This window comes from Leptodactylus fuscus, chromosome 3, assembly GCF_031893055.1.
Source record: "Leptodactylus fuscus isolate aLepFus1 chromosome 3, aLepFus1.hap2, whole genome shotgun sequence".
Taxonomy (NCBI): Eukaryota; Metazoa; Chordata; class Amphibia; order Anura; family Leptodactylidae; genus Leptodactylus; species Leptodactylus fuscus.
This window is the reverse complement of record NC_134267.1, coordinates 106,967,382-106,989,575: the sequence shown is the minus strand read 5'-3', so window position 1 is coordinate 106,989,575 and position 22,194 is coordinate 106,967,382. Positions and strand designations below refer to the sequence as shown.

Sequence of the window (22,194 nt, the reverse complement as noted above, 5' to 3'; positions counted from 1 at the left end):
CTAGTTATATGTTTAGGTGTCAGGTTAACTTTGCTATTGAGTGGACGCTTTAGGGCAGTGTGAACAGCATCAAAACAGTAGGGGGGAAGAAGGTATTTACTCTATACAACATTGTTATCAGCTACAGTATCAGTGAGATTATCATCATCTAGGCACCTATTTAGTGCTAACCGTCACCTAAGTTGTGATTATTACTCCCCTAAGCTGAACTACCCTGCAGTATCTAGGAACATTGCAAAAAGCTATACCTCTATAGTGTTCCCTACTTTTCTTATTGAGTTATGTATTCTAATCTTAGCCCTAGCTATACCGTTGAAAGATTTTAGCTGACCATATTTGACATTAAAAGTTATGTTTTATGCTAAGTGTTGTTTGTTATATCCAACATATCTGTCTCAAGTATGTGGCTCCTGAGCAAGGAGATTCAGCTATTCTCAGAATTTCCATGGAAGTGAATGGAGATAGCTATGCGTGCACAGTGTACTCCATCTAATGGACATTTGTGGCATATTCTGTAGATGGGGGGAAAAACCCATTTAAGTCATAGGCAATGCGTCATAGTTGTGTGGTCATTTAAAGAAAATGAGAGTTGTGCAAGTACTTGATCACGTCTATAAAAACAAAATTAGTTGATCCAGAACTTAGACAAGTTTTCACTGACCTTCACATGGGCAGAAATTGTTATTGAAGAACGCTGGATCAACTAATTTTACATCCTGCTGCCAGCCAAGGAATCTCCTGCAGATGACTACGTGGTTTATTCAGTGTTAAACATTGTTGTAACAGGTTATATTGGACAACACATTGCTTGTGTTAGGGTTAAACATTACTTTTAATGTGTTTAAAATATTATCTGTAAGGATTAAAGAACACATACATTATGTTTATTCAGTATAACATTAAAGTAACTGTTGTAAACTTGCTTCAAGTGTGGGGCAATGTAAGATGCTGTAAAGAGGAATGTATATGGATATATATTTACATCAGAAGTCTATAGCTAAGACTCTAAACATAAATTTCACCAGTGAAATAATGTCTATATATTTGCCAGATTTACTGGCCTGAATTTCATGTTGGGTGCAGGACCCCTATAAGTATAGTTATCTATAATGGTAAGATTCTCTGCCTCCTCGCAACATACTTTACATACCAAATACAGTACAGAACAATATGTCACTGGGAAGCAGGGACTCCTAGAATCATACGTAACTATACTACTAGGAGTCTCGCTGAGTGCATATATGTGCTTTTAAATCTCAGCAAAACCCTTTAATATAAGGGGGATGTTAAGGAGCAGTACCTATTTAGGACATAATATAAGAGGCATTACGGGGTATTAACCTTGGGGAAATTGGGCAGTATTTATTTAAGGTGTCAAAAGGGCATTATTAGGGGGCCCAAGAAGCATTATTAATTTAGGCGCACTATTAACGGGGCTCTATCATTGGGAAAAGTCATTTTTAACTAAGCACATACCTGCATAGCCTTTAGAAAGGCTATTCCACACCTACCTTTAGGATGTAAATTGCCTCAGTGGTGTTTGAATAAGTCCGTTTTTATTCATATGCTAATTATTAGAGATGAGCGAACACTGTTCGGATCAGCCGATCCGAACAGCACGCACCCATAGAAATGAATGGAAGCACCTGTGACACCGGCCGGCCACCGGCAAAGTCAGCGTCACAGGTGCTTCCATTCATTTCTATGGGTGCGTGCTGTTCAGATCGGCTGATCCGAACAGTGTTCGCTCATCTCTACTAATTATGCATCGTGCACCCTCTTTGCTATTGTTTCCTATGGGTGTATACAGCACAGGCTGCTGCTGTTGCTGACTCAGCTTCCTATTTGCACACACACATAGTAGATAATAGCAGAGACGAGTGCTGCTGTGAACTTCCTGTGCTGCCTGGAAGCTCATTAGCATATGAATTAAAACGGAATTATTCAAAAACCACTGAGACAATTTACATATAAAAGGTAGGTGTGGAATAGCATTTCTAAAGGCTATGCAAGGATGTGATTAGTTAAAAATGACTTTTCCCAATGATAGTGCCCCTTTAATATAAGGGGGTACACAAGAAGTATTATTAATTGAGGGAGCACACAGCTACTTTATTAATATAAGCAGGCATACAGGAGGAATTAGCCAAAGATGTCTGTGTTGCACACTTTACAGAGACTAGTCACAGCTGGAAGTAGTACTCATGGCGGTCCAGATGGGAAATGTTGAAGATCATAGAGCTGTCAACTGTAAATCATGAATTTTTTTTATTTTTATTTTTTCAAATAGTCTGAAGACTCCTGTGTAGAGCCAATATCTATCACTATATGGTCACTGTACACCGTCTGCAGAGCCCTGTGTAGAGCCGATACCTATCACAATATTGTCACTGTACACCATCTTCAGAGCCCTGTGTAGAGCCAGTATCTACCACTATATGGCACTATATGCTGATAATATTGGTATACTTGGGTTGGGGGCTTACATGGATGTGTTTGCCCTCCGTGACATATGCCTCTGCTTAGTTCACATGATTCTTTGGTTCTAAATCTAGCTTACAATGCGCATAACAACAAATGCACACACTTTGTCCGCTCAGGAAGGCTACATATGTGATATACAGACTGAAAATCTGCCTTAATTGTCAAGGACCTGTACTACTTCCTGGCGCTGCCTTGAGTGGCTGCCTCGATACAGAGCTCCAAGCTGGGAGCAACCTTTATCTTTCCTTTTTCACTCTTTTTCTCTGTATCTTCAAGAATCCTCTAACTAAGCAAACTAGCACTATGAATTAGCAACTATAAATCGAATGGAAGATCCTGTGGAGTATTTTGTTCCTTTTGTTTCTATTGTTAAAGCATGGACAATGACTCAAGACCTGTGTGCACATGTGCCTGTTACCATCCCCCCAGGAGCTAAGGACAGCATGTCTCACCATGCGGCATGGAGGAGAAACCTACATGGAAGTGTGGACTTCTTCTTTTCAAGGAGATGATTTTTGGTGTGTATTGCTGATGTGTGAAGATGCCTACAGCTGACTGGTATTTCTTTGTTTTACTGTGGACACGTGGGACTCTGTTACAACCTGGGAACCTACCATCACCCACCTACCCCATGTGTTTATGGAAGCTTGGCAAGAGAGCAGCACCCTGTCTACCTGGATGGCTTCAGACTTCTCTGGGCAGTAGAACACAGTGGTAAGAAGAACGGAGGAGGAGGGCTTGTGATGGACATTTGGGGGCATTTTTTTGTGGTTAATGGACAATAGTGCTGATGCAAGATACCGAACTATCAGCTGTGAGCAGGAGATCTCACTACCTACCAAAGGAACTGCCACATGTTATCATGATAGCTGCATATGTCCCCCACCTCTGCAAAAAAACGTTTTTTTTGCCTGTTATAGCTACATGCTGTGACCCCCCTCCTCATGTCCTCCAAACACATTCGGCTGTATTATTAACATCACTTCACACAGAAAACTAAATGATCCTGCAGTGTGTCTGTGATTCTTTCTTTTTTAGTTGCTATGATTCCTAGGATTTCTCTATCTGCCATGAGCTTGTATGTGTTTTCTCTCTTGTTATATACTACTGTACCATCTATGAAACTGTATCACTGAAATTTCCCCATTTTGGGACTATTAAAGGATTATCTTATCTTATTAGTCTATGATGCTAGGAGTCTCTGCTTCCTCACGGTTTTCCTATCGCACAATGAAAGCATAATTACAGTATGCTGACATTAAAGGGGTTCTCCCATCTCAGTGTATCAGCCAGGCTGTATGCAGCGTCTACTTGTCACTTCCTGTATTTCTTCTCCCTCCCCCTGCTTAATGGGACAAACAACACTTCCCTGTCGTCAAACAGCAGCACAAGTGGGGTATGCTGCCCCTGTGTGCTGGTAGGACAGATGGAATTTTTAATTCATTAACCAGCCACAACCTGGCCCTATAAGAGGGCACAAGGACCTCCCACCTGCATGTTTTTTTCTGTCCTGTGATGGTGGGACAGGTGGAGGAGGCCTGTGTGGTCTCCTGTATGGTTTGGAAGAAGGTGTTTGCAAACCTTCTCTTCTTTTCCTTTTTCTTTCTTTCGGAGAAAGATTGAGGTTTATATTGCAGTCATATTTTCAGCTGCTGCAGTTTGATTCATTGCCAGCAGTAAGGTAAGCTGAATCCTCTTTCAGCTTTTCCTTTTGTTTTAGTGCAGCTTGCACTAATATCTATTACTGTGGTTGTTCTATCAACTCGGAGTTTGTCCCCTCCTGAGTTCCTAACGGCGCATTCGACCCAGGCGGTTTCTTCATCCTGGGTGGAGAGGTCGGCAGTTCCATTAGAGCACATCTGTGCGGCCGCCTCTTGGTCCTCTCCCCTAACCTTTGTAAGGCATTACCGCCTAAACTCCCGGGCGTCTGTCGCGATGGCTTTGGGCGGTCAATCCTGACCTCTATGGGCCGTGGAAACCCTCCCTGAGTGGGGGGATCTGTTTTCCCTTAGTCATAACAGTAACACAAGGCTCCCTCCCTATTACTTTTTGTAAATTATTGTTATGTGTGTTGTATAGATTATGTACTCTTGTATTAACACGCAGGTGGGAGGTCCTTGTGCCCTCTTATAGGGCCAGGTTGTGGCTGGTTAATGAATTAAAAATTCTATCTGTCCTACCAGCACACAGGGGCAGAATACCCCACTTGTGCTGCTGTTATGACTAAGGGAAAACAGATTATCCTTTATAATCTAAGCTTCTGCAGGTCAGATAATCTGCAGATTCTTATACAGAATGACTCTGCGTTATCTGTGTGCTTACATACATAAGAGACTCGGCTTTATCAGCAAAGTGCAATTATCTGAACGGATTGTCCTGCTGGCACTGAGTAAGTGATGTCATTTGTCCTATCTCCCAGGTCCGTGGTTATAGCAACACTGTGTAAACAATGGGGGGAATAAATTCACATAGAAGGCAAACAAGCAGAATTTCTAAAGCAATATATTTAGAAAAAGGCTTCAACTTACATAAGCTACCAGTATAGATAGGATTCTTGAGATGGGACAACCTCTTTAATAACAGTAATCCCATGGGAAAACAGGGACTCCTAGAATCATAGGTGACTTTAATGCTGGAAATCTGGGTTATGATTAAAGGTTCAGCCTCCAAGATTCAGCCTCCAAGGTTCAGCCTCCAAGATTACATATATATATATATATATATATATATATATATATATATATATATATATATACTGTATACTTTTTAAAGAGTGTAACAGTAGTGTTATAATTATAATATTTTATTACTATAGATAGCAGTCAGTGTATAAAGGCACAGATATGGCAGTTAGATTTCTCTGTAAGGTTTTTTAATAATGTAGTGTTATGCAAACTATATTTGTAGCAACAAAAGAAAATCACAAAAAAGTTAATTTATGAACTGTCATTTAGTTAGACTGGTACAACTGTACAAAAATTGTGTGTCTTGCTATACATAGCTTAAGGATGTTTTAAAAGGAACTTGAGCTAATTTCAATTGATTTGTAGAGTGATATGAAAGTCCTTCATATAGACATTTTCATGGGGCACTTCACACAGCAAAACACATGCTAAAGAAATCATCTATTGTTAAAGAGATATATCCAGGCTTACAGATCAGCTGTATACAGAGACCACAGTGTTTGGGTGAGTGCAGTGCTCTTTTTATTGAAACTGTACATTGTATGGCAGCTGTGCTTGGGAGCGCAGCTCAGCCTCATTCACTTCAATTTGCTTAAAGGCCATGTTACAAATGAATGTGATGGTAAATGGCCTGTGAAGCAAAAGTGGTGCTCAGGGAACAGCACTGTCACTTTAAGCAGCAGATGAACAGGTGTCCCAAATGTCAGATCCCCACTGATCTGCAATTGATGACCTAGCCTTACCCCACATTCATATGACTGCGCATTCAGCTGTGAAACCCGATCAGTGTGTTTGCCTGAGTTATCGGCCTGAATAGTATTTTGCCGGGACAAGTACTCCAAGCAGTATAGGTATCTATGATATCTATGATCTACTAGCCACATAGATAAATAGGAGTACTTCTCCGGAAATAGTGTTCTGGCTGGTAAATCTAGCCAACATACAACTCGGCCATGTGAATGTGGGGTAATGCTAAATCATCAATCATAAAATCCTGGAACTCCCTTTTAATCTATAATAACCTGCAAGCATTGTATACATTCTTTGTAAAGAGTAAACATTATGTATAAATGTATGTCAATACTAATGATTTTGCTGCTTGCCATCATATGATCAAAATAGGTAACAATAAAAATAATCTGAAGAAAATTTTAAATCCTAACACTAAAAAAGTTTTTCTTTGTAGTAGCAGCTTAGATGTTATTATGGAACAGATTTGATTAGTGCATGCAAAAATAGAATGATCCCACTAATAATTAGGCTAAGACCCCATATAGCGGGCTGCAGCAAAAAAGCACGGTGGGAAAAACTGCGACGGGAATGCATTGAAATTTTCCCCACAGAGGTTTTCACAGAATTAGGGCCCCCTCACACGGAGTTTATGCTCCGCAGATTCAGACACGTATACAAGAGCGCTTTAAAACGCATCCCATTCACTTCAATGGCAGCGCGTGTAAAGCCGGCTTTACGCACGCTCCCATTGAAGTGAATGGGATGTGTTTCGAAGTGCTCGTGTATACGTGTCTGAATCAGCGGAGCGTAAACTCTGTGTGATGGGGCCCTAATACCTATAGAGAAACTGCCGGCGTTTCCATAGGTATAATTGACATGTTGAATTTTCCAAAACTGCAATGGTTTTGGAAATCGCAGCATGTCCTTTGCACATGTTTTACCCACAATGTGCAGGGACTGTAAAACAATGTGGCTTTTTCTGCAGCACCTCCGCCGCGGCGTTTCCGCCATTTGGGGCCCTAGCCTTAAGGCTGGTGCCCCACATTGCAGAAGTGCAGCATTTTTTGCTGCCAAGAATAACCACAAAAGGAATAGGAAATATATAGAAAGTTCTTATACTTCTACCTTCTGCTTAATCTATTCCTGGCTTTGGCTCAAAAATCAAAAGAAAAATTCTGCAACCAAAAAGCTGCATTTCCACAACATGGGGCCTCAGCCTAAGGGTAAGTTCACACAGGTTTTTTTGGTCAGGATTTGGAGGCCGTATCCGCCTCAAACTTCTGTCCAAAAAGACGCTGATTTCAATGGGAGCCAGTCAATGCTCATTCTTCAGGCCGATTCGCCTGAAGACACTCCCTCCTCCCGGCTAGGCCCATTCATTGGGCCTAATCCAGAGTGGAGTGCGTGACTGGATGCCGGTGCAGTGCATTCAGTCATGGCTACCCGTTTTTTGGTCCGAAACCTGAGGCGGCCTCCGCCTCAGGTTCTGGACCAAAGAACCCGTGTGAACTTCTAAATGGGGTTTTCTGGCCTTGATCAATTGATGCCCAAGTGGAAGACCTCAACTGATAACCTATTCTAAGGATAAGTAATTTAATAATAAAGCCAGGAAAACCCCTTGAGGCCCACACAGCTATAAAAACTCTGCGAAAATGCACCACTTTTTCTCCACATGAGTTTTCACTGAGGTTTTTAGATTTTGTCTGTGTTTCTCTGATATATAATGCAGTGTTTTTTTCCGTGGCATTTCTACTGCAGTCAAAAATGCTGCGTTTTAGCAACATAGGGCCTTAATCTTAAAGAGAACCTGTCACCCCTCCTGATTTTTTAATGTTAAGGCCGTATGTAGCAGCCTGCAGTGAAAAAGCGCTGCAGGAAAAATGCAACATGGGACCTTAGCTTAAAGGGGTATTCCCATGTACATAATCATATCTATATTTGTAGATAATTAAAAGTTAAACATTTTTGCAAATAGAAGTAATTAAAAATTCTGCAGAGTTTTAAAGATTTTCTCTAACTTTCTTAGTGGTGACAGTCTGTTATCTTGATTGGTTGCCAATGGTTACAACCACTAATGCAGAAACTTTCTATGGTCTGGGACTTGTCAGGAACCCAGCTATGACTTTCTTATTGTACCCGGGTTATCAGGCAGAGACACTACATGTATCAGGAGATATCCCGGCCACAATAAGGAAATCATAGCTGATTTTCTGACCTTAAAAAGTTCCTGCATTTGTGGTCGTATCCAATGGCAACCGATCAAGACAACAAGACTGTGACCACAAGATATTTAGAGAAAATCTTTAAAACTCTTCAAAAATGTTTAATTACTTATATTTGCAAAAATGTTTAACTTTTAATTATCTACAAATTTAAAAATAATTATGTACATAGGAATATCCCTTTAAGTCTGGGGCCCCCAATTGGCATAAACACCGCAACTTGCCTGCAGTGGATACAGCACAGAAAAACGTGGCGTTTTACAGTTACAGCAAAGTAGATATGATTCTAGCAAATCATATCCCACTTTGCGAAAAAATCCTCGCAGCCAACACGCTGTGATTTCCAAAACCGTTGTGTTTTTGGAAATCGCAGCATGTCAGTTATACCTACAGAAACTCTGGTGGTTTCCCTATAAGGGAGGGTTCACACGATGTCTTTTGGCTCGTAATCTGGCACGTCTACGCCGCGGGAGCTTTTGCGGGCCATATACGCTCCCATTGATTTCAAAGGGAGCGTGGATCGTATACACGGCGCTATTTTGCGGCCGTGATTTTGCGCGTATACGATCCACGCTCCCATTGAAATCAATGGGAGCGTATACGGCCCGCAAAAGCTCCCGCGGCGTAGATGTGCTAGATTACGAGCCAAAAGACATTGTGTGAACCCTCCCTAAGGCTGAGTTCACACTGAGTTTTTGGGTCAGGAATTTGGTCAGGAATCCGCCTCTTTTGAAATCTATTGGGAGGCTTTTTTTGGAGGCTGATTTTGAAATGGATTCCTGACCAAAAAAACTTAGTGTGAACTAGGCCTAAGTATAACTGAAGAAAGTTCACAGAAGAAACCTCTACAGCAGGGGTAGGGAACCTCCGGCTCTCCAGCTGCTGTGAAACTACAACTCCCATCATGCTCCATTCACTTCCATGGGAGTTCCAAGAACAACAGAGCAAGTATGCATGCTGGGAGTTGTAGTTTTGCAACAGCTGGAGAGCCGTACGTTCCCTACCCCTGCTCTACAGACTTTCTGGGAAATGCGCTGGGAAAAACTGTGGTGCGTTGCCTCAGTGGTTTTTCCCACAGCGCATTTTTACTGAGGGATGCCACGAGGATCCTTAGCCAAAGGATGAGGCACCATGTTGCGGAAACGTAGCTTCTTTTGTTGCAGATTTTGCTGAGCTTTTTTGAGCCAAACCTAGGAGTGGCTACAAAATGAATGGGAAGTATATAGGAAGTTCTTATACTTCTACCATCTGCTCAATCCACTCCTGTTTTGGCTAAAAAAACCACAACAAAATCAAACAAAAAAAGCTGCGTTTCAGCAAAATGGGGTTTCAGCCTAAAAGGGTTTTCCCAGGAACATAACTATATTTAAATTTGTTAAAGGTTAAAGGGATTCTACCACTAAAACACATTTTTTTCTAGTTAACACGTCGGAATAGCCTTTAGAAAGGCTATTCGTCTCTTACCTTTGGATGGGCTCTCCGCCGCGCCGTTCGTTCAAAATACCGGTTTGTACCGGTATGCTAATGAGTTCTCTCGCAGCGATGGGGGCGTCCCCATCGCAGGAGCAGCGATGGGGGCGTCCCCATTGCAGCTCGAAAACCGACCGCAGCGCCGCCTTTATGGTCTTCTGTATCCTCCCCTTGCTTCTTCAGCGTCCTGTCGGAGGCCTGCGCAGTACGCTCTGTTCGGCGAAGATTGCCGAACGTACTGCGCATGCGCGAAATTGCAGTGCCCGCACTATGGCTATGGCTTTAACAAATTTAAATATAGTTATGTTCCTGGGAAAACCCTTTTAGGCTGAAACCCCATTTTGCTGAAACGCAGCTTTTTTTGTTTGATTTTGTTGTGTTTTTTTTTAGCCAAAACAGGAGTGGATTGAGCAGATGGTAGAAGTATAAGAACTTCCTATATACTTGCCATTCATTTTGTAGCCACTCCTAGGTTTGGCTCAAAAAAGCTCAGCAAAATCTGCAACAAAAGAAGCTACGTTTCAGCAACGTGGTGCCTCATCCTTAGGCTAAGGATCCTCGTGGCATCCCTCAGTAAAAATGCGCTGTGGGAAAAACCACTGAGGCAACGCACCACAGTTTTTCCCACAGCGCATTTCCCAGAAAGTCTGTAGAGGTTTCTTCTGTGAACTTTCTTCAGTTATATTTAGGCCTAGTTCACACTAAGTTTTTTTGGTCAGGAACAGAACAGAGCGTACTGCGCAGGCGTCCGACAGAGACGCTGAAGAAGCAAGGGGAGGATACAGAAGACCATAGAGGCGGCGCTGCGGTCGGTTTTCGAGCTGCAATGGGGACGCCCCCATCACTGCTCCTGCGATGGGGACGCCCCCATTGCTGCGAGAGAACTCATTAGCATACCGGTACAAACCGGTATTTTGAACGAACGGCGCGGCGGAGAGCCCATCCAAAGGTAAGAGACGAATAGCCTTTCTAAAGGCTATTCCGACATGTTAACTAGAAAAAAATGTGTTTTAGTGGTAGAATCCCTTTAAATATTTTTTGCAAATATAAATATTTCAAATTTTTCAGAGTTTGAAGGATTTTCTGTAATCATCTTCTGTTGTCTTGATCAGTTTCCAATGGATATGGCCTTCTATGGTCTGGCACATAATTTCCTTATTGTGGCCAGGCTATCTTTTTACACATGCACTGCCTGATAACCTGGCCACAAGGACATCATGGCTGGGTTTCTGACAATTGCCAGACCATAGAGAGTTTCTGCATTTATAGTCTTATCTATTGACAACGGTCACCACTAAGATGACTACAGAAAATCTTTCAAATGCTTAAAATGTTTTAATTGTTTATATTTGCAAAAATGTTTGACTTAATTATTTAGAACTTTAAATATTGTTATGTTCATAGGAAAAAATCCCTTTAAGTATATAACTGTATTCCCCATGATATCACAATTCAAGAACGTCTGCAATGTGCAGAGTTATTCCAAATTCTTAATAAATTGACAAATGAGTACTAGCAGTTGCGGACATCTCTATAAATAGTCTGACATTGTCCAATCAGAGCAGAAGGTATCAGACCCTGTAGGGACACATGCATATGACAAAGAGAATGGTAATATTGTTGATTTGTTTTAAAAAGTCTATGCCTAAATTCATATGGCCAATACTGAAAAAAACTTCCATTCTTCATGTCCGTTTTGCACCCGAGAGGCACCTGTTTTCATGGATTCCTCCTACACAGCGCCACACCTCCCATGAGGCGACCTGAAGCGACCGCTTCAGGCGGCGCTATGCCAGGGCCCCGGGGAGGGCGGCATTTTTGCTGACCTAAGCCAGTCCAGGACAAGCTGTCCTGGACTGGCTTAGGGTCACCGTCACTGAGCGGTGGATTGGAGAGGCCGCTGGAGCAGCGCTGCTCCAGCGGCCTCCCCTCACGCTCAGGCAGAGAGCCAGGTCCTCTTACTGCCTGCTCTCTGCCTGCTAAAGACGCTCGCTCCGCTCAGCCCTGCCCCCTCCGCTCGGCCCCGCCCCCTCCGTTCGGCCCCACCCCCTCTGACATCCGCCTCAGACAGAAGAGACTCATGGTTCACCCCTGCTCCTACATTTAAATGTATTGAAAGATGCATGAAAACGGACAAAAATGAGACATGTTCAATTTTTATTTTTTTTAATGTAGATTGTGAGCCTCATATAGGACTCAGAAGCTACATTTTTCCCTATCAGTATATCTTTGGAATATGGGGAGAACACGGGGAGAACATACTCCTTGCAGATGTCGGCCTTGGCAGGATTTGAGCCCAGGACTCCAGCGCTGCAAGGCTGCAGTGCTAACCACTGAGCTACCATGTTGCTCCAACATGTTCAATTTTTTGATGGCCCGTGGAAACAGTAATAAATTGGTCATATGAACAGCATCTATTCACATGCATTGAATTATATTGGCCTTGTAATGGCTGTTGTCACCCATCTGTTATTAAGTCATGTGAATAAAAAGTAAGAGGAACAACAATGGAATTGCACAAAGAAGAGTTGAGAAAAACAAATCTATCGAATTGTTATTTCATAGGGAACACACTTACTAAAACTGATATTTGAGGAGGGGTGACAGGTTCCCTATAAAGTTAAATAAGATAACTATAGTCAGGATATAAATCAGGTACCTGATGTTTGCGCCTTTGATCTTGTCACATAACAAACTTTTCTCACATTCATTGGCAACAAACATCAATGGTTTGCTGGAGGATTAGGGTGCATTCACACGATGAAATGCGACACTAATTCTTGCACAATAACTCGCGTAAGAATCAGCGCTGCAAAAAAGAATCCCATTGACTTCAATGGGTTCTGTTTAACGCGCATAACACATTGAAGTCAATGGGTTAAAAAGCCTCCCGTTGATTTCAATGTGTTACACGTATTAAACGGAACCCATTGAAGTCAATGGGATTCTGTTTTGCAGCGCTGATTCTTCCGCAAATTATCGTGCAAGAATTAGCGCGGCGTTACATTGTGTGAATGCCCCCGGGTTGTAGAATGCATATAACAAGTTGAAAAGCTCTATAACTTGTGCATCAGAGATTCATCAGACATGTCTGCATTAGAGGACTCTAGTTTTTCCATCACAATGCCATTGGCTTCTGATAATGTCTTCCTTGTACTTTCTTCCTTTGCTACTTTTTCTGCAGCCTCTTCCATAGTGTTCAAAAGTGGTTTTCCAAGTGTTTCTGGGAGCATAAGTGTTAATAATCCACTGAGTAAGGCCATGATCCCAACAAGTAGCTGAGAAAATACAAATGAATTATGTTATTCACTTTTTCTTAATATAGCATGTGAAAAAAGAAAAATAAGACTGCCACATAACATTGGTAAGCCACACAGATAAAATTTTCACTGTTAAAATGATACATGAGTAAAGAATGTTATAGAAGTCTAAGAACAGGTACCTGTGGCATGAATATCCACACTTCTGTCAGGTATACACAGAATGGAGCAACAACACTACCTATCCGACACATCATGCTCCCGCTACCGACAGCCAGGGATCTACAATTGCAAAGAACAATTTATTATCATAGGATAGTCACCATCCACTCCAGTTACGCAGAGCAATACTAAACGGACAATTCCTCAAGATGAAGCGTAACTGTTCGCCTTTTAGCAGTTTTGGGGTAGCATCGGAGGAACTAGAAGAGGGATTTGCCAGGCACGGATACCCCAGGAGATTACTCCAGAAAATACATAGTTTGCATCTTGCAAAAATCACTCTACCCTCTTCAACCCACATCCAAAAGATACATCAGATCACATCCTGTGGGTCATAGGGACATATGATGAAAGGAGTCGGGATGTTATGTCTATTTTGAGATCATACTGGGACCTACTTAAATTAGACCCAGATATGGGCAAACTAGTCAGTGGAAATCCATCTATTATATATAGAAGGAGTCGTAATTTACAGGATCGCCTAGTACACGGTCACCTCTGCCCTGTGATGGACTCTACTTGGTTGGATAAACACATTCCAGAAGGCACCTTCTGTTGTGGGAGATGCAAAGCTTTCCAATTCATTAAAACAGGTCCGACCTTTACCAGTATTAGCGCTGGATTGATGTGTAACATACGCAGATTTATTAATTGCCAAACTTCAGGCCTTTTGTATATGGCCACTTGTTCGTCATCCTTTTCACTGCGTAGGGAAAACCAATCATCAATTAAGGAGAAGGATAATTGACCATATTGTTAATGTGAGGAGGAAGGAGGATAGACCCTTCAGGTGTCACATATGGGAAACCCATAATGGTGACATGCATTCCATATCCTTCAAGGGAATAGAACGGATTCGGCCAAGTGTCAGAAAGGGGGACATGGATCGTAAAATCTTACATAAAGTGGGCGAATGTATATACTGACTCAAAAGTCTGAAGCCTTTGGATTTCAATGATAACATCACATACACATGTTTTATCTGATGTTGTCTTTAAGGCCATTTGTTAATATTATTTGTTTATATTTTTTGCTTGTATTGCAAACATTTTGCCTTTATATATCTTTATCGGCATGGCTCAAGTACCGCTAATATCACGCGGGAGTCTGTAACTTTTTAGGTGGAATTATCCATTTTGAGGCCATACATTATCATTCATTAATATCTGTCACTCTAGTGAGTGGAACTTTTCCATAGATTTAACGCTATAATATATCTCCATGTTCCTACTATGGACATTAATCATTATTAACTGTACCGGCCAATAATCTAGCTCCATATATAATATAATATACAGTACAGACCAAAAGTTTGGACACACCTTCTCATTCAAAGAGTTTTCTGTATTTTCATGACTATGAAAATTGTAGATTCACACTGAAGGCATCAAAACTATGAATTAACACATGTGGAATTATATACTTAACAAAAAAGTGTGAAACAACTGAAAATATGTCTTATATTCTAGGTTCTTCAAAGTAGCCACCTTTTGCTTTGATTCCTGCTTTGCACACTCTTGGCATCCTCTTGATGAGCTTCAAGAGGTAGTCACCAGAAATGGTTTTCACTTCACAGGTGAATAAGTGGAATTTCTTGCCTTAAAATGGGGTTGGAACCATCAGTTGTGTTGTGCAGAAGTCAGGTGGATACACAGATGATAGTCCTACTGAATAGACTGTTAGAATTTGTATTATGGCAAGAAAAAAGCAGCTAAGTAAAGAAAAACGAGTGGCCATCATTACTTTAAGAAATGAAGGTCAGTCAGTCCAAAAAATTGGGAAAACTTTGAAAGTGTCTCAAGTGCAGTTGCAAAAACCATCAAGTGCTACAAAGAAACTGGCTCACATGAGGACCGCCCCAGGAAAAGAAGACCAAAACTCACCTCTGCTGCAGAGGATAAGTTCATCCAAGTCACCAGCCTCAGAAATCACAGGTTAACAGCAGCTCAGATTAGAGACCAGGTCAATGCCACACAGAGTTCTAGCAGCAGACACATCTCTACAACAACTGTTAAGAGGAGACTTTGTGCAGCAGGCCTTCATGGTAAAATAGCTGCTAGAAAACCACTGCTAAGGACAGGCAACAAGCAGAAGAGACTTGTTTGGGCTAAAGAACACAAGGAATGGACATTAGACCAGTGGCAATCTGTGCTTTGGTTTGATGAGTCCAAATTTGAGATCTTTGGTTCCAACCACCGTGCCTTTGTGTGACGCAGAAAAGGTGAACGGATGGACTCTACATGCCTGGTTCCCACCGTGAAGCACGGAGGAGGAGGTGTGAGGGTGCTTTGCTGGTGACACTGTTGGGGATTTATTCAAAATTGAAGGCATACTGAACCAGCATGGCTACCACAGCATCTTGCAGCGGTATGCTATTCCATCTAGTTTGCGTTTAGTTGAACCATCATTTATTTTTCATTTCATTTAATTTTTATTTATTTATTTATTTATTTACAACAGGACAATGACCCCAAACACACCTCCAGGCTGTGTAAGGGATATTTGAACAAGAAGGAGAGTGATGGGGTGCTACGCCAGTGACCTGGCCTCCACAGTCAACAGACCTGAACCCAATCGAGATGGTTTGGGGTGAGCTGGACCACAGAGTGAAGGCAAAAGGGCCAACAAGTGCTAAGCATCTCTGGGAACTCCTTCAAGACAGTTGGAAGACCTTTTCAGGTGACTACCTTTTGAATCTCATCAAGAGAATGCCAAGGGTGTGCAAAGCAGTAATCAAAGCAAAAGTTGGCTACTTTGAAGAACCTAGAATATAAGACATATGTTCAGTTGTTTCACACTTTTTTGTTCAGTATATAATTCCACATGTGTTAATTCATAGTTTTGATGCCTTCAGTGTTAAGCTACAATTTTGATAGTTATGAAAATACAGAAAACTTTTTGAATGAGAAGTTGTGTCCAAACTTTTGGTCTGTACTGTATATCCCGTGGTTTTATATGGCTTCACTTCTGACCATTTATGTCATGGGCGCCATGCATCTGCTCACATCCCTTATAGTATTATCTGTATTGCGGATCAGTATTTGTTATACTTACCTTATACAATACATCCAGCGCCTCTCTACCTATTTGTTTACTTTCCCCGATGATCAGACATCATCTTCCGGGGATAATCGCATCTAACGCCTCCTTAGTTACCAACATATCGCTTCGGTGCTGCCCCGTGATGACTAGGGGTACGTGACCCATCGGGTTGCACCATATTATGCAGGGATTGGGCCAGGGGTGTGGTTATAGCATTTAAAGTCCAGACGGACGCTATGCACATTGGTTTTCTACTCAGTACCATGACCTACTATCTGGGTCACGGGAATTGTAGTTTTCACTGCAAATTTTGTTATTTTGGTTCTATCTATATACCCTGCTGATGAGCCTAGATTAACTATTTGGTGAATTGCATAGAGGAGTAGTTTTTAGGACATTTTTATGATGCAGTCACTGCCTATATGGGGTTATCATGTTAGGTGGTATACTTCACTATCAGAATACCTAGGACTCCATAATCATGGGAATGTTAGCCCATCCCATTGGCTGATATAGCGCCATAGCTAGTGACCATCTGTGTACTTTTATAGCACAGAACTCTCTCTGTCCTAATTTTCACTATGCAGAGGTCCTGTATTGTTAAATATTAAAGTTGTCTCTGTTATAGTGATAGTGCATGAGCCAACTTATAGTTTGTATACTGAGAATGTGATTAGAGGCAGCGGGTGTGGTTGTCTATCCCGCCTTGTAATATCAGCTTATTAGATCACTTTAGTTTTGAAGGGGCTCTATCATTGGAAAAAGTCATTTTTAGAAAAACACATCATTGCACAGCCTTTAGAAAGGCTATTCCACACATACCTTTTGTATGTAAATCACCTCAGTGTTTTTTGAATAAGCCCAATTTTATATACATGCTAATTAGCCTCTTGGTGCACCCCGGAAGTCTCATCATGCACTCCTCTCTGCTATTCTTTCCTATGGGTGTGTACAGCACAGGCTGCTGCTGATGATGACTTCCTGCTTACACACACAGATAGGAGAGAATTAGAGATGAGCGAACACTGTTCGGATCAGCCGATCCGAACAGCACGCTCCCATAGAAATGAATGGAAGCACCGCTTAACCCCCCGCGTGCTGGCCGCTTCCATTCATTTCTATGGGAGTGTGCTGTTCAGAACAGATGTTCTGAACAGTGTTCACTCATCTCTAGAGAGAATAGTAGAGAGGAGTGCTGCTGGGAACTTCCTGTGCTGGCTGGAAGCTCATTAGCATATGAATAAAAACAGGCTCATTCAAAAACCACTGAGGCAATTTACATACAAAAGGTATTTGTGGAATAGCATTTCTAAAGCCTATGCAAGTATGTACTTAGTTAATTTATTACAAAGAAAATGTGCAACTCAAATTATAAGCTTTCAATAAAGGTTGTAAAGAATATCATAGATTTAAATCATGACATGCCCTTACCGTATGACCGTGGGGTAGAGTTCAGCAGTGTATAGGTAAATTAATCCAAACGCAATACCTATGGAAAACTTCCCTGCCATGCTCATAACAATGGTTATTGTACTGAAGTCCTGTAATATAACAAATAATTTAGCTTTGTAGGTAAGTGTAAGATTGTAGGGTTCTGTAGAGTGTACAGTATAATGTAATTGAAACAGTTCAATGCATTCACGATAGTTTCTTTCTTAATAAGGTGTTTCCAAGTTTAAGTTCAGTTGCATATGACCTTGTGCTTCCAGCCAGCCATGAATCAAATGTAAGGGCAGCGCATGGGGGATATGCGGACGTCACCCGTGTACCACCTGTGCAAAGGCAAGTTAGAAATGGAAGACATGGTGGTCTGTGCCAGATGTAGTAGGTGAGGTAAGTGCGTAAGTCCGACTAGATGCTACCTGTGAGTCACTTGTTTTGTCTGCCTTTGACACAGTATTTTATTGAACTGCCCAGTATGCAGACTGCCTGTTTTTTTATCTGATATATGATCACTGTATTTCATCCCAATAATAGAGTAATTAGAGTATGGTAGGAATTTAGGGATTTCTAAGCGTTTTATTCACCAACTGCTCAGAGGTATTTAGTTATTTTATGGTGATTTTATTTTACAGCAGTATTGAGATTTTAGCCAGTCACTAGTGGTGTAATCTAGTTATGTTATAGTGGTGTTATGTACTCATGGTATGGTGGTGTTATCTAGTCATGCATGTGGCTGTTATCCAGTCACAATATGCTGAGGATACTGTTTTTGGTTCCAACATGATGGTCTTTTATGGTCTCTGCAAGGGATGTTATCCGATAACAGTATGGTAGTGTTATAATGTCATGGTAGGGTATGTTATTTATTTACCATATGGTTGTCTGTATTACTGATGTTATCCATTCATAGTATGGGGGTGTTACCTATTTACAGTATGGAGGTTTTATGCAGTCACAGTTGGGATGATGTTGAACAGTCGCAGTATGGTGATGTTATTCAGTCATGGCATGGAGGTGTTATCCAATCCTGGTTCCAGCTTGGTAGTGTTTTCTGGTCAAGGTATGGGAGTGTTATCCAGTCACAGTATAGTACCCACTCAATGTGTGGAAGAGTTCTACTGTAACAGTATGGTGATGTTATTACTCTTGCATCCAGTCAAGGTGTGGTGGTATTATCCAGTTACACTATAATGATGCTACCCAGTATTGTATTGGGGGTATTATCCAGTTATGGTATGGGGGTTCTATCTAGTCATGGTTTCAGCATGGTCATGGTATGTGGGTGTTACCCAGTCACAGTATGTGTTACCTTATGGGGATGTTATCCAGTTATGGTTTGGGGGCTTGTATTATTTATTCACTGTATTTATTAATACTTTGGGGTTGTGCTTTTCTCTGTATACAGATTTAAGATTTTGGTACAACATAGTCCGCCCCATATTTCCCAACAGAGCATATGCAGTGCCTTGTATAAATAAATGTGCAGCATTTACAGTGATCAATCTTAAAATAATTTTATGGTATCAAAACTGATGATCAAAGATAGTCAAGTTTTATCACTGATCTTCTCACTTCTTAACAATGACCAATTTTCATTATATTTGCTCAGAGAGAAGTGACTAGACTATTTTTCAAGTGGCCAGGGTGTTTTGAAATAAAAAGAAGTATTACCTGTTGTATTCAGTGCTACAGTGTTACCTTGTGGGTCATGTGTTGGTAAGAATTATACAAACTACATAATGATCCTAAGTATACCATATATTACAGTGGGTAAACAAGGTCCAACTAGAGGTATGGGAGCAATTGCTCGAGAATCGGCATTTGAGTAATACTTTTTTTTAGTTAATAAAGTATTTTTTGCATGGATCACAGGGATATTATATACCTTTGGAATGACCATAATAATAACACAAATCACAGTACTGAGTAAAAGGAATGGAGCCAGTGTATTCCTTCTGCCAAGTTTGTCCATACCGAGACAGCAGACAATATATGATGGAATCTCCACGGCACCTATAAAAGAATTTTTTGCAATTATTAATCTTAGTTGAATATATCTAAATTATAATTTACAGTATTAGAAATTAAGCTGCACATTAGGATTTAGACATGTAAACAGGACATACGGTTATTTCTTTCTAATGTGATTTGCATTTGTCGCTCTTTGATCCTCAAATGTCCCAATATTTAGTTCTTAAGGGTAAGTTCACACAGAGCTTTTGTAGGCAGATTTTTGAAGCAGTATCCACCTCAAAAATATCTTAAAGCTCTCCCATTCATTTCAACAGGAGTCATGCAAATTCTTTCTACCTGCTTTTTCAGCTAGAGTGGCAAAAAAGCATCGTGAATAAATCTTCAGGCTCATTGAAATGAATGGGAGGCTGCATAAAAATGCTACCTCCGTCTGAATATACCCTAAATTGTATATTAAACATCAACATAAATAATGTGACATAATTTTATGCATACTAGGCAGATATTGTATGTGCTAATATTTTTTATAAAAAACAATATCCAGCCATATAGATTTGTAAACAAAAGTTAAACTTTCATCCAGAAAATATTAAATATTCCCTCTTAGTCAAAAATTGGACAATATGGTTAAAGTGAGCTTGTCAAGTCAAAAATGCTTTCAAAGCCAATAATAGACTCAGGTTTCGGCCATGTAGGAGCAGAATCTTATCTTAGTGCCCACAAACCAATGAAGTAAACAGAGATCATGACCTTTTGATGGATATTCTAGTTAGCCTGCAAGTACAATGGGGATAGGACTGATTTGACAGATTTGCTTACATACAGCAGATGACATGGCTTTAGCTGTGATTGACATTTTCAGCTTCTTTCTGTCTTATGCCTGCTAGTCAGTAAATTGGGCAAATCACATCCCCCCCTTCTCAGCTCCTCCTACCGTATAAGATGTTGCCTGAGATTTGGGATGCATTTTCATGGTGACAAGCTCATTTTATTTTTGTGCTGTCTGGAGTAGAAAACTTAATCTCTGACTGCAAAATGTAAGAAACTTCTTCATATTGTTGTATAGATCTGAATTCCAAACCATTACTATGATCAGTGTAGTAATGTCATGTGTATAGTATATACAACAGTGTATAGTTTCATTGTGTGCATTAATATGACTAACCATGCATTGTCTCTATCAAAACTGATAATGTTAATACCTGTAAGAAAGAGGTTTAAATATTCATTTCCTCCCAAGTTTACCGAGTTTAAAGCAAAGACATAATATCCTAAGCTTCCAGTAAACCAGATGAGCCACACAGAAATGGTCCTTCTTGCGAAAGTGCAGTTGTGAAATAGGTCCAGTACATTGTGGGTCTTGGCCGGTTTTGTATCTTTTCCACTGAGCTCCCTGTTCTCTTCCGCAGGGCATAATTCCGACAGTTTGCAGGGAGTACTCACTTTGTTCCACTTTTCCATTGTTGCGACTACTCTTTCTACTTCTTTGTATTTTCCCTGAGAGTGCAGCCAGAACGGAGTTTCTGGTAGCATCCAACAACATAAGACGAATGGTAGAGTAAAGATAGACAGAATTATTTGATATATCCACCAGGTACGTACCAAGTACCCAACACAAGCCACAACCATCACTCCAACAGCAAAGAAAGCATGAATGTGCATTGAGGCCCAAGTGCGAGCTTTAATTCCTACATATTCTGTGACATAAACAAACACCACAACTAGATATCCGCTGGAAGCCTAAAAAGACAGAGAATGTGATAATTATTTTTAAAGGTAATATGTACAACCAATTCTTAAAAATTTTAAAAATGTTACTTAGCCCCTACACATATAAAATTACGTTATTTATCAGGGCTCATGAGTATATTACCACTTTAAAGAGGACCTTTCACCAGGAGGGGCACATGCGGTTTTATATACGGCTAGAAAGCGGGCTTTCCCGTTCTGTGCCCCCGTTGAAGAACTATTGGTGCTGGTACCATAGCTCTTCACTGTCAGAGGGCCTTTGTGACAGTCAGTCAGGAACGCCCTTCCTCACAGTAGCGTCTATTGCGCTGTACTGTAAGAGCGATGAGGAACTCGTCCCTCCCCTACTCCTGATAGTATTCGTCCATAGACGAGGACTGGGGTGGCGTCATGGCTGCGCGATAAGGAACGCTCTCCCCTCTCAGAGTACAGCGCAATAGACGCTACTGTGAGGAAGGGCGTTCAGTGAAAAGCGCACTGTCTGCTTTCTAGAGGTGTATTACACTGCATGTGCCCCAGGAGGTGAAAGGTCCTCTTTAACTCAAAGTCAGTACCTTGACAAAAACTGCAGCGGTTTACAGTCTCTGCAAAGTGAATGGGATGCGAGCAAATCCCATCCACACATTGCAGAAAAATACATGCAGCAGAAATGCTGCAATTTCCAAAACTGTTACGTTTTTTGGAAATTGCAATGTTTCAGTTTATACCTACGGAAACTCCTGCGGTTTCTCTATAGGTATAATTTAAGCAAAAAGTCTGCAAAGGAAAATTCTGCAGACTTTCTGTGAAAAGAGCGTCGAGAAAAAATGCAATGTGTTTCCATTGTGGTTTTTCCTGCATCATTTTTCCACTGCAGCCCTAGACATGGAGCCTTATCCTTGTACAACTTGTGAGTTGTATAAGTTATATAAC

The 22,194-nt window shown here is 41.0% G+C and overlaps 1 protein-coding gene across 1 annotated transcript in view; it reads right to left on the bottom strand.

Annotated features, from left to right (window-relative positions):
- Positions 1-11,645: 11,645 nt before the first annotated feature.
- The window catches only part of SLC22A16 (solute carrier family 22 member 16), a 42,751-nt gene continuing 32,202 nt past the window's right edge, over positions 11,646-22,194 (bottom strand). Inside the window, exons 4-8 of the mRNA XM_075268141.1 lie at positions 20,736-21,273; positions 19,445-19,572; positions 17,548-17,657; positions 13,035-13,134; positions 11,646-12,870 (exon numbers count right to left, since the gene is read on the bottom strand). Coding sequence (XP_075124242.1) covers positions 12,649-12,870; positions 13,035-13,134; positions 17,548-17,657; positions 19,445-19,572; positions 20,736-21,273 — 1,098 coding nt within the window. The 3' untranslated portion in view covers positions 11,646-12,648. The remainder of the gene's footprint in view (positions 12,871-13,034; positions 13,135-17,547; positions 17,658-19,444; positions 19,573-20,735; positions 21,274-22,194) is intronic.